The sequence below is a fragment of the Sinocyclocheilus rhinocerous genome, unplaced genomic scaffold, assembly GCF_001515625.1.
Source record: "Sinocyclocheilus rhinocerous isolate Xijiao unplaced genomic scaffold, SAMN03320098_v1.1 scaffold2817, whole genome shotgun sequence".
NCBI classification, from domain to species: Eukaryota; Metazoa; Chordata; class Actinopteri; order Cypriniformes; family Cyprinidae; genus Sinocyclocheilus; species Sinocyclocheilus rhinocerous.
The window spans coordinates 192797-208170 of NW_015638065.1; the positions used below are offsets into that span (position 1 = coordinate 192797).

A 15374-nucleotide genomic window follows, 5' to 3' on the forward strand; every position below is an offset into this window, starting at 1 on the left:
AGAGGCAACAGTATGGGAGAGCCCTTGTTTGGGAGATTCTTTGCTTTTCTATTCTATTTGAGTAATGGTTGTTAATGAAATCTCTTGTCTTATTTTGGTAGCGGATAGAATGATTGATATTCTGCCTAAGCATGCTTTCTGGAGCCTGTGCATAATGCAGTGGAATGCCTGATGTAGACTGAATTGTAGCCATATAGCCCGTGCCTAAAGAGCTGTAGTACACAAACCGCTGAAACTGTTTGGAGAGAAGTAGGAGGAGAGAGTGAATAGGGGTTGCTGGGTCAGGCATGTATGGGAAAATCATATAGAGACTGAGAGGAGACTGCCCCTTCTTACGTCAAATGGACAATGTAATGTTGTGCTGTTCAACACTTTCGTATTTTGCCCCAGACAAAAGCAAGCTGCCTTCAGCTCAGGGCATGCTGTTTGCCGTTCTCTCAGTCACATACTTTCATACACTTACATTTGCCTTTAAAATATATATGAATTACACTATTAAGAAACTAATAGCAATTTTCATTGACGTGGCTATTTTATATACTTTATATGATTTACTATCCATTATGATTTGATGTATGCACTGATAAGAGATCTAAGGAGAGCAAATCTGTGTATTACCCTAAATTCATTTAAAAGGTCTTTGCCCTCTGTTGCAGTAATAACAGACCCATGGATTGGGGCTCAGATGTTTGAAAGAGCCTCAAATTACAGGACTATTAAGCAGAGGCTAACTGCACTTATTTTATCCAAGTGCACCCCCATCCCCCATATTCTTTGTAACATACCACAATGGCAAAATAGTCCATTACATGTCTTCATATAAGGTAAAGCATTTCGGTCATCAACCCCATCAGCAGTAATGGCGTGCCAAGTCCATAGACAATCAATCAGTCAGCACCCCTCAATGGCTCAATTCTTTTTGAGGCAGTTTGGTATTTTTGTAATATGAGCAATGTGGAAGATATAATATGATTGTCAGACACCGTGGATAACCTTTATAATCATAGAGGTGTGTGTGTATAAACCTTTTACCCAATTTTTTCAAAGGATGATGCATTTAAATTACAAAGTACATTTGTATACATCATAGTAGTATTTGTGCTTGCCTTTAAAATATATATGAATTACACTATTAAGAAAATAATAGCAATTTTCATTGACGTGGCTATTTTATATACTTTATATGATTTACTATCCATTATGATTTGATGTATGCACTGATCATAAGTCTCAGTCCATTAAGTGTAAGACAGCCCTGGCAGATTTTTGGCCATCATAGTAGGCTTTTTTCTTTAGGTGAATTTTTCCAGTCTCCAGTCGCTGGAAACACTCTTGGGTCTGTACACACACTCAGTACTGTGAGCACAATGGAATGATGATACTGCTCTTGTTTGGTGCATTGTGAAATGCTGAGACAGGCAGTGTCAAGATAAAAGAGGCTGCATGAAAACAAAATTTTCCAAATATTTTATTTTTTCAAAGGTGTAAATAAACGGGTACTGGAGTATGTTTTTAGAAAATATTATTTCAGTCTATCAGCTTCAAAATTTCACATTTAATTGAATGTGTTACTTGTAATTTGTGAAATTTACTAGTAATTTTGTTTAAAAGTAAATCATATGCCAAATTTCATTTAGTGTAGGTCTTACAGTACAGAACAAACATTTCAGCAGAGACTTAATGTAGTTCATTCAAAAATATCACACACACAAACGAGAATATGTTTATTAAATAAATATGTGGGAGGAGCTTCAGCCAAAAATAGTGCTGTTGTAATAGATAGTATAACAGCAGACAATAATCAAATCGTACAATAGACGTAGAACCACATATTTGCAAGATCTCTAAAATATCTTTATTGAAAACTACAAATGAGCTAGATAAATGAGATATTAAAATTTGATATTTTTAGATCTGGAATCATAATATATTGAGAGTAAGGCTGCCGGCTTTTTGAGACATTGAAATAACCTTCCTTTACTCCTGATACCTAATTTGACAACATTTATTAAAATGGAGCACTACTTATACCAAATATGACCCCATTATTCATTCTGTGAGGTTTAATTTTCTGTGGTGGTCCCCATGGTGCTACAGTCAATGGAGAAAAAGAGTTTAATGATCCTTAAAATGGACATAAAAGAAAAAAAGCGACTGGCCTTTCTATGAATGTGTAGTTGAAATGACACCTTTTTATGTCCAGGGTATCATTTCAGAAAAGTTATTTTTGTTTTTTTGTTTCTCTTTTATTTCTTAAGAAAATAATGTCAGAATAGTGCTGTTGCAGAATAGCAAGTCTCTACAGGAATATATTCAGATTATTATTTTTATAACATTATGTACCATTTGCTGCAACATTCAAAAATGATAGTTGAAATATATTTGTGATAAGAAAATTTCATAGGATAAGCTGACAGTCTAATAAATAGCTGTATTCCATTTTTGTTGTTAAAGTAACTCAAGCATTATAAGAATTGAAGTGAGATGATGTGTTCTGCACAGTTCCTACACCTTTTGACCAATTAATTGAATGACTTTTCCAGTCCTTTTTGATTATTGGATAAGTCTCTTATTTTAAAAAAGACTGCCCTTTCCAGTCAAAGACCAAACTGCAGCTATCATATACTATAAATCCTGAAAGGCCATATGTATTTGTCCAAAACTATCATTTTTAATTTCTTCTTTATGCTTTTCCCCCCCACACATTTTCATGTACAAATGTCATCCACCCACATGTGCAGCTGTGTAGAATCATCTCCTCAGAGATCGTAGAGGGATGGAGGTGCCAGTGCTTCCATTACTCTTAATATCCAGACAAACATCTGCTTGAGGTACGCTTCACTCTCTCTACAGATCAATCTTGGTCATGAGCCCATCCTCAAACTGTCTGCCTCTTACTCACACTTTCTATCCTGTGTGTGTGGGAAGGACACTGCAGTAGCAGCTGGCTCCATGTCTGCCTCCGTACACGCATCAGCTCAAGGGACGGCAGCCCATCCCCGCGCTTGTGAAACGCGTGGGGAGAAGGGGGGGGGTCGCTACTGAACCACTTTTGCATCTGATGATTTAGAGATGATAATTATATTCATTCAGTCATTCTAAAGAATGCAATTATTCTGTCTAACAGCAGCATTTTACAGCAGACACAATGTGGGCGATGACACAAGTTCATTTGATTGTATTGCAGCTGAACAAGACAAACATGTTAGAAATGAGAACTTTTGTTTGAATATGTCACAATTTAACATTTACTGTAGCAGTCACTGCATGGGCAAATGCTGGGGTTAAAGCCTTGCAATGCACCTGGTGGGGGTGTCAAATGCGATCCATGACAGAGGAGACCAGCAAGTGCAGCGTGGGCCTGAGGACATACATGCACAACCAATCACCGTGGACACAAGCCTTCAAGGACAAACACGGTCACTCAATGTGACAGAACAAGGTGCCTTGCAGCGTCCACACAAGACTGCCAGACATTAAAAAAAAGCCACATATAAAAAAAAAAACACCCCTAGTGGCATGCCAATATCAGCTAATGCTCATGATTATAAATAGAACAACTCCGTCCTGTTCTGAAATGCTGCAGCTCCAGCTTCCAGCTCTTTGACCTTAAAGAGGGGTTCTGAAGGGAAATGAAACATGGAAAATCTAATAATTCAACCCATAGTGTGTGAATGTAGTGCAGAGCAATTCAAGACTGTTCTCTAAATACAGTGAATGAGCTATTGCTAATTACCAGCTGCACAATATTCAGTTCTCTAATCCAGTTACTTTGACAAGAGCATAACAGGAGGCTGTGCATTATACACCATGTGTGGCAACTTACTCCCAGACGCATCGCTCTAAACCTTTAATAAATCCTATTAACTTTGCACAGTGTTCATGTACTGTGATCTCTGGACCAATTCATGCATACTTATTTGCATACTTATTATAGGGAAGTCGGAAGAGTCGGACTCGTAACCCAAAGGTTGCGGGTTCGAGTCTCATACCGGCAGGGATTGTAGGTGGGGGGAGTGAATGTACAGCGCTCTCTCCCACCTTCAATACCACGACTGAGGTGCCCTTGAGCAAGGCACCGAACCCCCAACAGCATAAATGGCTGCCCACTGCTCCGGGTGTGTGTGTGTTCACTGCTGTGTGTTTGCACTTTGGATGGGATAAATGCAGAGCACTAATTCTGAGTATGGGTCACCATACTTGGCCACATGTCACTTCACTCACTTATTTCCGGTAATTTTACTGGGACTGTGCATTGGATGACGATAATGCAGGTAAAACGATATTAAAACATTTACAATGAATACAGGGTTCAGTCCCATGAAGCTAGATGAAACAAACTTTGGGTTACAGGATTGGTTTTAAGTTGACAAAACCAAACTAATCCAATCAGGCTCAAATTAACATTTACAAATTAACTTTAAACCTTATATACTGAGTCTTACATATTACATTATATTACATGTCATCTATTTATATTTGTAATTAAACTAAGTTTAATATTAATTGTTAAACTGTAATTGCTCATGTGTAACAGACTGGAGGTATAATTAAATATATAAACTATATAAAATAATTATAATAAAAATGCCCCGCTTTTAGTGTTGATTCTTTTTCAAATTCAAATTCTTTTACTGGTAAGTGACCTTTAATTTGGATCAAGAGAACCTGGGAAATGATTTAATTGCTTCAGATATGTGTCGCTTTGCTCACTGCCGATTGGTCTAATTTCGAACCTGCCCCGGAGCAGGTTAGCTGTGGAGCGTAATTCACTATGGCGATGAACACTGTTGTAAGCCAGCACACTTTCATGGTAGCTAAAACCCAGGGTTGGCGCAAACTAATCTAAAACTTACCTGACTAGCCAGCTAAACTGGCTTTATGTTACAGGCTCCTGTAACTTGAATTACAAACAGAGTTCAAATATTTGTTTATAAAATGTTATGATTAAATAGCTATAATGTAAATCTAGAAATTCATACACATTTTTCCCAATGCCCCCAAGACCTTCACAAGCCATTTTTGCAATTTCTGGAAAACCTCATCTAAGTTAGCCACTTACAGAATATTATCAATCAGATAAATCAGAAGAATTTGCAAGGCATAAAAATGGATGTACAGGATCAACAAATATAAGATTTGCTGTGGCAATGCACTACCAGCACAAAGGGGCAAGTTGCTGATTCATCAACTGGCTTAAAACCTGGACCATTCTTATTGTTAATCCCTGAGAAATAGGGATGTAACGATTCACTCAACTCACGATTCGATTCGATTTCACATATTTGAATCGATTTTCAACCGGCTCGCAGTTAATCGTTACATCCCTACTGAGAAACTAAATCATTTTGATACCAGGTTAACTTTAAAAGCAGTATGCAGACTCCACGGCCAACTCAAAGATGACACATACAACTAATGCTGATTTCAAAAGATGCCAGCAGTCCTCTAGGGTAAGCCTCTTCAACACAGATGGCATTTATACCACCACACACTTCTGTACAGCAAATAAACTGGCAAAGGCAAATTTGCAGTATTAAATTCTTGAACTAATATCAAAGAGAATTCATCGCTTTTAATGCAAGCATAAAAAGAACACATCCAGATCTATCTGTCCCTATGGCCAAAAAACTGTAAACTAGATTTTTACATTTTTTCGAAGAAAATGTGATTGGTGCTTGCCAGCACAAAACTGACTACAGTGATGCTAGGGTGTTCTGGGTAGTTATTAGAGCGTTTCTAGATATCCCTGCATAGTGGTGATATTTGAGTCCCAAGATATGATTCGGGTCTTTTCTTCAATCCAAGTCTATTTGACTTTTGGCCAATTTTATTTTGTTATTATTAATTATTATCAATTTTATATATAATAGAATTTTATTAAATTTTTCCACAGCACAAACTGTGTGAGGAGGGCACTGAAACTGTGAGCAACAGTAATGATGATGCTTAATTAATCACTATATCATTAACTGCATGACAGGTCATACTCAAAATGCAAACAAGATGAGCAGTTATTTCTCATTTAACACCGATTATTATTCTGCCTTTCCACAAGATTAATGTCTTCCTGAAATCAGACACCTGAAGACAAACACCAGTGATGATTAATTATCATACAGATTAAGGTCTAAAGGTGAACCCCCCCCCATTAAATTTCAGTCAACCAAGACATTTGATCTTCTCAAAAATCTGTCTTTCAATAGCACACTCCAAAAAAAAAGAGATTTTAATAAAACTGGAATGAATGCAGTGGATGGAAAAAGGTCCTGTCATTACTTATCCCTCAAATGTCTGACAAGTGTTAGCGCCTATTTTTTTTTTCAAAGAGTACAATTAAGCTTTTTCTCAGGAGTATGTCTGCAGTGCATCATCACTCTCGTACAATTTTTATCTTGAGATGTTTCAGTAACTTCTTGTGAGAAACCTCATGAAGCAGGATACTTCTTTCATCAGTGGTGTAAAAGCCGTGGTGTGCAATGAAACGATCATCCGTGCCATTTAATCCAAGAGAATGCTCAATTCATCCCACTTTCCTTTCTTCTCTTCTCCATTCCAAAGCACTCTGGCTGGATAAAATATTTACAGACAAGGGAACTTCGTGCGTAAGGTACTTTATTTCATAGGACCCTTCTTATCCACAAACCCCTGGCATACCCCAAAACTCCAGTGGAGTAAAGAAGCAAGGCTAAAATTTTCAAACAGGGCTCTTATTTCCTCACTCTACAAAAGAACGGCGTACCAAATGCCCTGTGGGCATCATTACACACTAATCGTCACCATCTCTGATTCCACATCTAAGACAACATTGACTCTGTGCTCTTCTAATGAGCTAACACCCACATCCTTCCACATGAGCAGTCAAACACAGAGAGATACAGAAACATAAATGGCAGAAGAAAGGGACTTACGTTAGGTTTTGGAACAAAGGCACATCCTGGGATGGTGAAACAGTTTTTGACAGTGCAGAGATACTGAGCCATGACAGACAGACGGCTGCGTTGACGGCTTCCTGTGCTGGCTGTTAACCTCTAGAAATTAAAGAGAAGAAAAAGAAAAGCTTAATGTTGTTCTTAATGTACTTTCTGTACTTTTTTTAAAGAAACTCTAACTAGCAAACTTGTTACCTAATATTACCCTTTGCATGGTCTCCCAGCCACCTAGATTTCTTACAAACCAATTTAAACAACAACAACAACAACAAAACACTAGGCCTATAAAAAAAACACACAAAATATTTCAAATATTTTGTATGCGCTACAGTGTGTGCCAAAACTGCTAAAAATGCTGTATAATAAACAGCATTTAGCTTGTTTGTCCACAGTTTTAAAGCTGCAAGACAGTAAACAACAACTGAAAAAAGCACAATCTGAGTGTTAACAGACCAGAGGTAGAATGTTCAGAATGAACACCTATATTCACTAATTTAATCTAATTACATCACAGTAAAAACTGCAGTGTCGATTTTAACACTACTAAAGATCATATATGGTCCTAATCTGTCTAGTGTTAAAAGTACACCGTTCGTAGTGTTGAATTTTTAGTGTTAATATAGCACCTTACAGTATAGAAAAATTACACTCCGGGTGTAAAGTGTTACACTTGCTATTGTTGTTCAAATTTTACACTATGGGGTATTTAACACCCCTGGTGTTGTTTTAATCCTTTAAGTGTTATTAATAAAGTACTCTTTTCAGTGCAAACACAAAAATGCTATTGTATGGTGTTAATGTACAAGATTAGACATAAAATCAAGAGTCTTCAGACAGATGTATAAATTTCAACTTTTATTTAACAAATGGGCAAAGTGGCAACTTTAAAACATATCAGATGTGTAGAGGTTAATTAGTCAGTCACATTCATTAAGTGTTGCACAGAAACATAAAATAGTTAATAAAACAAAATCATCAAATTTACCTAGACATGAACAAATATTTATGAGTAGATTTGACAGTTGTGTAGCATCCATGAATGATGTTCCTCATCCCATCAGCGAGCAGGTATAGCTGTGTGGTCTCTTCTATGCAATCAAGCTGTTCTTCTTGTTGGTGCCTGCAGATCAAAGACAAAAATAACACTCAAGGTCAGCTCTCCAACTGATTTTATTTACATTAGTCTTTCATATACAACCCATCTGGCAATATTTTGAGGCAGACAATAGGTAGTGACAGAAATGTCCAAATGTACCTTTTTGAAGATGTTTTTCAGCTTGATAGGACGACATGTTTCCAGGTCCCTTGCAGTCTTGTGGTGAGGGTGGAATCAAATGAAGTAGGAGACCAATTGATGCAACATCGCTGGTCCCATTCTAAATAACAGATATGACAACTTTAGCAAAAAAAAATGCATGAACACAGAATATAGATAAAGCATTAATATAGATAATCTTATTCTGAAATATAGTCTAACCTTAGAAATCTGTTTCTCAGGAACCATTCTGCTGAGTTGATTGTGTAGTCACACAGTGGCTCTGTTCACACCTGGCATTAGCACGCATCTTGGGTGACGCATATGGCCATTCTTTTATTACAGGGTTAGTTCAAAAATGAAAATGTCATCAGTTTACTCAGCCAAGACTTTTGTTATCTTTGAAACACAATTGAAGATATTAGAATATAAGATTTCTGTCCCTTGAATGACAGTCCACGCAACTACCACTTTGATACTTCATAAACTTCATAAAGAGATCTAATCCATAAAGAGAACTAAACCGGCATGAGAAACTTTCACACTCTTCTGTAACAACGTATCCCTCCACCTCACGAACACGAACTTAACACTAAACCTGACAAAAACACGCGCAGTTAGTAATTTCTAAATGTGTACACCACCAATCATATTGTGAGTAAAATTATCAACAAAAATGTTTTTCCCGTATACTTTTATAAAGAGAAAACAATCCAACTTACCGTCTTGGTCGCTTGAAGAAAAAATGGCGTCGTCGCTTCCCGAGGCAGCAGTCATTGATACAGCTACTGTTCATATAAAAATACAATTTCTTGCATAATGATCAACATCAAATATTTGATGAAAATACATATTTGACATTTAGAGGCTGTTAATTCTTGTTTTCAGGCCTTGTCACATTATGAAGTGCTGAAAAAATAATTGATTGGTGCTAAATCTTGCTGCTTTAGAGCGGTCCAATTTTAGAGAATCAAGCTCCATGCTGTTGAAAAACTTCTGAGTAGTTTTGAGTTGTCTTAATTGGTGTGAGATTTAATATTGTGGCTTGAGAGTGTGACAGAGCCTGAAAGTGTGCATGATTCATGCCAATTTCAAGCTGTGTGACAACATAAATATAAAACGACAATTTTTATTCTGCTGTGCCTTTAGGAGTTCTGTGTAAATGTCCTCTTTGCACGGGAAATGAACAGCATTGCTTTGTTGCAAACTTGAAAAGCCTAAATTTAATTGTGACAGCCCACCAAAAAAATTGAAAGAAAGCAGAAACTTAAGATCAAACAGAAATGATCAAGGTCTCTGTTAAAAATAAACCTCAATTCAAGACAAAAAAAGACATACAGAGGTATATTTATAGCTTATATTGCTTATAGCAATAGCACAAGATTTCACTGTTTCTGAACATCAAATAGGCGATTCCAAATTAACAGCATTCATAAAACAGTAGGAAAAAAGTATGCGGTTGACCTACTGTGACCTAAGTGAACATCCAATGGACACTTTAATATCCAATCAGGCTACGGAAATGGCAGTAAAGTGCCACATATGACACTGGTAGGTCACATGACAATGACAACATGATGAATGTTGTACATTCATATAAAATTCTTTCAACGCGCACTTATACTATATACAAAGTCCTTTTTAAATTGTCTGTAGACAGTAAGTTTTTTTTGTTGTTTTTTTTTCAAAAGAAGCTCCTACTCCAGAGTGCATGCGATTTCAGATACAGCCAAAATGTTCTAACATGTTGCTTAGGTGTAGCTGGTAGCTGTTGTAGCTGGTTGGTTGGGTGATATAGTTACTTGCCAAGAACAGACAGACCAGGGGTGTCCAAACTCGGTCCTGGAGGGCCGATGTCCTGTAGAGTTTTGCTCCAACTTGCCTCAACACACCTACCTGGAAGTTTCTAGTATGCCTAGTAAGACCTTGCTTAGCTGGTTCAGGAGGGTGTGTTTGATTAGGGTTGGAGCTAAACTCTGCAGGACACCGGCCCTCCAGGACCGAGTTTGGGCACCCCTGAGACAGACAGTTTTGTCTCAGAAGAATGATAAGTTTAAATAGTAAAACAGTACTGTATGTTGGCTTTGTCAAATCAACATTATAATTGGTCGTTTTTTCACTGGGGAGTTCTGAAAGTTACAGTGTGTCTTCATAGAACAATGAACTTTTATATCAAAAGATTAAGTACAAATGTTTTCCTCTACAATATAATATAATGTTACAATATTTGAAACATAAACTCCAAACATAACTTGAAAAAAGAAAATAAGGTAGTACTAGTTAGTCTACGATCGATTTCATGCAACAAAAACTACTGGTTGTTGACCCCTGTTGGACAGCAACTAAATTTGTAGACAATACTTTTTAAAACATTGCCTCCAAAGGAACAATACCAGGAATAACAGTTACTGTTCATCTTACTTCAGCCACATCTTTCTGGAAGGTCAGTGTAAGCCTTGTACGTCCAAACATAAAGCACCCAGTTCTGTTAGACATCTATTCCAGCCACTTTATAATGAGAGGAGTCGACACACTAAAGGGCAGATTCCTAATAATGTGCAGGTTGGGGGGTACTGAAACACAACCACACATATTCATATGCTAAAGAACCTTTCACATTCTTTATGGGCGCTCACATAACAACAGAGTACACAAATTATGTTACTGCCAAACAACAGCAGGCAGCTGACCTTTGCTAAGCTGGCCCTTGATCACCCAGAAAGGGCTGAATACAGAATGGCAAACATTCAGGTAATTGTCTTAAGCTTGTTTTGTGTGTGAATAAGACAGTGGCTGTTCTATCTTGGAGTTCTAATACATGTTAAACAGAGGGGCAATCTGAAAGGTCTGGGGTGTTCTTTTTGAAGGATTGGGTGTAATGAGAACTTGATTAAAAACAAGTTGAGCTGCAGCATTTGTGCACGTTCAGGGGAAACACAGAAAAACAAATTGTGAGCACACATGAGGCTTATTTTCTCTGATGATTGATTATTTCAAATAAGAACATTTCCAACTGGACTTGTCCAACAAAATCTTTTAATATTTAATATATACACATAAAAAATGGCACCCTTGTCAAATATAACCAATAAAATAAATATGAAATAAATAATTATTCTTTGTCTTAAACATGTGTCTCAGAAGTATTGGCAACCCTAGAAACTCTCAGGAGTAAATATATAAGTAAAGTATTTTTTATAAGGTCCCCTGAGTAATTAGGACATGACTTTCTGTTTCACTATGGTATAAATACGAGGTCACTATAGGCATCAAGTTGCCTACAGATTGCCAAGCATAACTGGTCCCAGACAAAGGTAAATTTGTCCTTTTCTTTGGTCACATGATTTGGTCACACGTCCTTAAAAGCGAGAAATTCCTAAAACCAAATAGTTTAATGGTCTAGTCGATTGGTGGTTGAGTCACAGTTGTATCCAGCATCCCTGTATACCAAACAGTTACAGCGAATGGCTACTTCTATTTTAAATGATGACTCCCACCCTTTGCACAGTGAGTTTCAGCTTCTTCCCTCTGGATGGAGGTTTCTAGTCCCAAGGTGTAAGACAAAGCGGTATAAAAACAGCTTTATTCCCGCTGTTTTAACTGTGTTAAATAAGCTGTAGGGTGGTGGAGTTTTGAGCACTTGTATCATGTTGTTATTGTGATTTTGTTGTGTTTATTTTATGTTTTTAAATGTGTTTTGAAATTGTGTGTCAAGGATGGTTGTCACTGTCATTTTACTGCAAAAACAAATTTACCTGTGGGTATAAATAACATAACCTAACCTAAATTGTACAATGTATTGAATTAAGAGGTGTAATAACTGTCACAAAATTCTTTTTCAGAAAAATATTGTTTTTGAATAAGTCTTACTTTATTCAAATTATCCACTAGTATCCAAATTTTTCCACAGTGTGTTTTGTTCATATTTGTCAAGGGTGCAATAAAACAAATCGCTCCATGTCGAAGTACTAGTTATTTGTTGAACTGTGTTTGAGATCACTTATAATGTTTACCATCTTCCTATGTCTTGGCTATGTGGGCTGGGAACCCTCTTTCCAGTCTGTATGTGAGAATATCTCCATGTGCTATCCTCATTCTTCCAGGGGCAGCCTCAGACAAAAGCTGAACAAACAAAAGAAGACCCAAATACTTCAATATAAATGCTTACTCAGCCTAATTATATTATATAAAATTAGAAACAGACAAACACACACATACAAGAACTTGCAAGTGCCTTGGTGGAAGAGTGAATCTCACAGCAAGAATTGGCAAATTTTTCTCAGTCCATTAAGATGAGATGCACTGTAGTACTTAAAGCAGCTGGTGGACACACCACATACTGACTGCTACTTTTGATATTGAGCCCCGCTCTGTTCAGGTACTCATTTTTTCATTTGTGTCTGTCAAATGTCTGTGAAAATTCCATTTATGCTCATACAAATATTTACACATAGTAAATTAGAATTTAAGCTTCTTCTTTTTTTTTAAAATGTTTTTGAAGGACGTCTCTTGGTGAATTCTCACCAAAGCTCACAATACTGTGAAATATTATTACAAATTAGAAATGAAAATAGCTATTTCCAGCTAATGTAATTTTTAAAATTACATTTAAAATGTAATTATATACACTGAACAAAATTATAAACGCAACACTTTTGTTTTTTCAGTGTATATATACACTTTTATTTTTTATTTTTTTATGACCACTGCCGATACCAATATCTAACAAGCAGGGTGGCCAGTGGATAGTGTGATGCCACTATATGTAATAAAAGTTAATGATAGCGCAACAACATTAAACACAAAATTAATGCTTTACACTACATTCCTTTAAAATTCACTAAAAATAATTTGAAAACATAAAAAGTGCAGTATTCATTGACTAGCCTGTTTATAGATTTTGAAAATGAGTATAAGTGTAATGAACACTTTTGCTTGCCAGTCTAGCAGCTAGCAGTCTAGCAAAGTCAATCTCAAAACAGCCAAATATTTGAAATGACCAATTTATCGCTCTATAAATATATGGATTTATTTGTAAACCTGCAATCCTGGAATAAAGCGTGTGTCCTTCTCCACCACTAATAAGTCTGCTGCTCCAGCTTTCAGAATAGACCTGGTGAGGCCCCCAGGTCCAGGTCCCACCTCACACACATGTACGCCCTTCAGGTTCCCCGCCTGCCGGACAATCTTATCTGAAATCCACAAGGATTTTGTTGCTGTTTACATTTAGCACCCACATTACATAAACACACACACACACATAAACAGTGTGCGACTTCACTGAAATCTATCAAGTCTTGTTAATGCATTTCGAAATGGAATGAACAATAGTTGGACTGACCTGTGAGTCTCATGTCTAGGAGGAAGTTCTGAGAAAGCTGTTTCTCTGCTCTCAGATTATACAGCTTGATAATCTCCTTTATGGTAGGCAGAGGAGGTAACCGAAAACAGGCCAGTTTCTGTGTAGCTGCCATCTCCCTTCAGTTAAAATAACAACTGAAAAACATGAGTCTTTCAATTACACAACTTGTCTGTTTAAATCTTTTGAAATACTAATTCTGTCAGGACCACTATCGTCAAAGATTGGCGTTATGGTTCCGTTCTGGGCAAGAACTCCCTTGCGCATCCATGCAGCCTAGCATGGATGAGAGCAGGGAGAGCAGCGATTAAACCCCCACCCCAGAAACAGAACAGAACCAACATAGAACGACTGACCCAAAACAGTAAGCGGCGCTCCTTCTCCTGTTTTATTTTCGTTTTTTGAACAGTCTTTTGTTCTCCTTTTTCTCCCCTGTATGTCATCCGCGGTGATGAAGACCGCACTGTGAAGCGTGCAGGCCGCGCAGTTGTCAAGCCCGCCAGCCGGGGCTATCTCCAGCCTGCTGGCCTCGCCGAAGACAAGCCCGCCGGACGCTCCGAACCAACCCCTACCAATGTAAAGCTTGCCAGCCGCGCCAAGTCAAGATGTCGGCCCAGGCCCCAGAGTTCGCTCCAGTGTGGACCCAGACCACGCCTGTTCCCCCCGATCCACAAGAGGATGCTAGGGGTGAGGAGAAGGGTCGGCTGTGGCCCCAGAGTTCGTTCCAGTGTCAGCCCAAGTCCCGAGTATAGCCCACGGAGGACTCCCGATCCCCGGTTCAGCCCAGGAAGGGCTCCCGACCCCCGGTTCAGCCCAGGAAGGGCTCCCGACCCCCGGTTCAGCCCAGGAAGGGCTCCCGACCCCCGGTTCCACCCAGGAAGGGCTCCCGACCCCCGGTTCAGCCCAGGAAGGGCTCCCGACCCCCGGTTCCGCCCAGGAAGGGCTCCCGACCCCCGGTTCCACCCAGGAAGGGCTCCCGACCCCCGGTTCAGCCCAGGAAGGGCTCCCGATCCCCGGTTCCACCCAGGAAGGGCTCCCGATCCCCCATCGAGCCTAGGAAGGGCTCCCGATCCCCAGTTAAGCCCAGGAGGGGCTTCAGATCCCCCGCCGAGCCTAGGCAGGGCTCCCGATCCCCAGTTAAGCCCAGGGAGGGCTACAGGTCCACAAGTAAGCCCAGGGAGGGCTCCAGTCCCCTGTCATGGCCCACGGAGGGCCTCGGAACCTGTCAGGTTTTCTTTGCTCCCTATGTGCTCCGTCATCCAGTTTCTCTGTCTCGTGTTTTGAGTTCATTGTTCCCAGGTGTTTCCAATGTTAATTGTCATTAGTTCCAGGTGTTCCTTGTCTTCCCCTCATCAGTTCCTGTGTATTTAAAGTGTGCTCTAGTTCTTGTCCTTGGTCAGTCGTTAAACGTCATCCTGATGTGTCGAGTCCTGTGATCCCAAGCCTTTGTTCAATAAACCCTTTTGAGTTACTTTACGCCGTGTCTCCTCGCTCCTTCGTTCCTCGTGTGTGTGTGAATCGTGACACTTGTAGGCCTACATATGCGTACAATCACTTTAGACACTTCCAAAACTGGAAATCCAATTTTTAAATACATGAATTGTTTTCATCTTTGTGGCCACAGTTTTGGAAGTGTCTTTTTATGTTCTAAACAAGGGGGTGTCCCAATACTTTTGTCCATATGTATGTACAAGTCATTGCTGTTTGGTGATGAGTTTTTGACTCAAGGTCTGCATTTAAAGTCACACCAGAGGTATTCAGCTGGGATTCAGACTTGGCTTTCTGCAGACCAGTCCAGTTCTTCCACACTGACTGAATCAATCTTCTT

General features: G+C 38.8%; 1 protein-coding gene across 1 annotated transcript in view; it reads right to left on the minus strand.

The window, feature by feature from the left end:
• LOC107749598 (dimethyladenosine transferase 1, mitochondrial) overlaps positions 1 to 13672 on the minus strand; it is a 24113-nt gene extending 10441 nt beyond the window's left edge. Inside the window, 5 exon segments of the mRNA XM_016564771.1 lie at positions 6912 to 7031; positions 10609 to 10760; positions 12201 to 12309; positions 13228 to 13379; positions 13529 to 13672. Coding sequence (XP_016420257.1) covers positions 6912 to 7031; positions 10609 to 10760; positions 12201 to 12309; positions 13228 to 13379; positions 13529 to 13661 — 666 coding nt within the window. The 5' untranslated portion in view covers positions 13662 to 13672.
• Positions 13673 to 15374: the final 1702 nt, after the last annotated feature.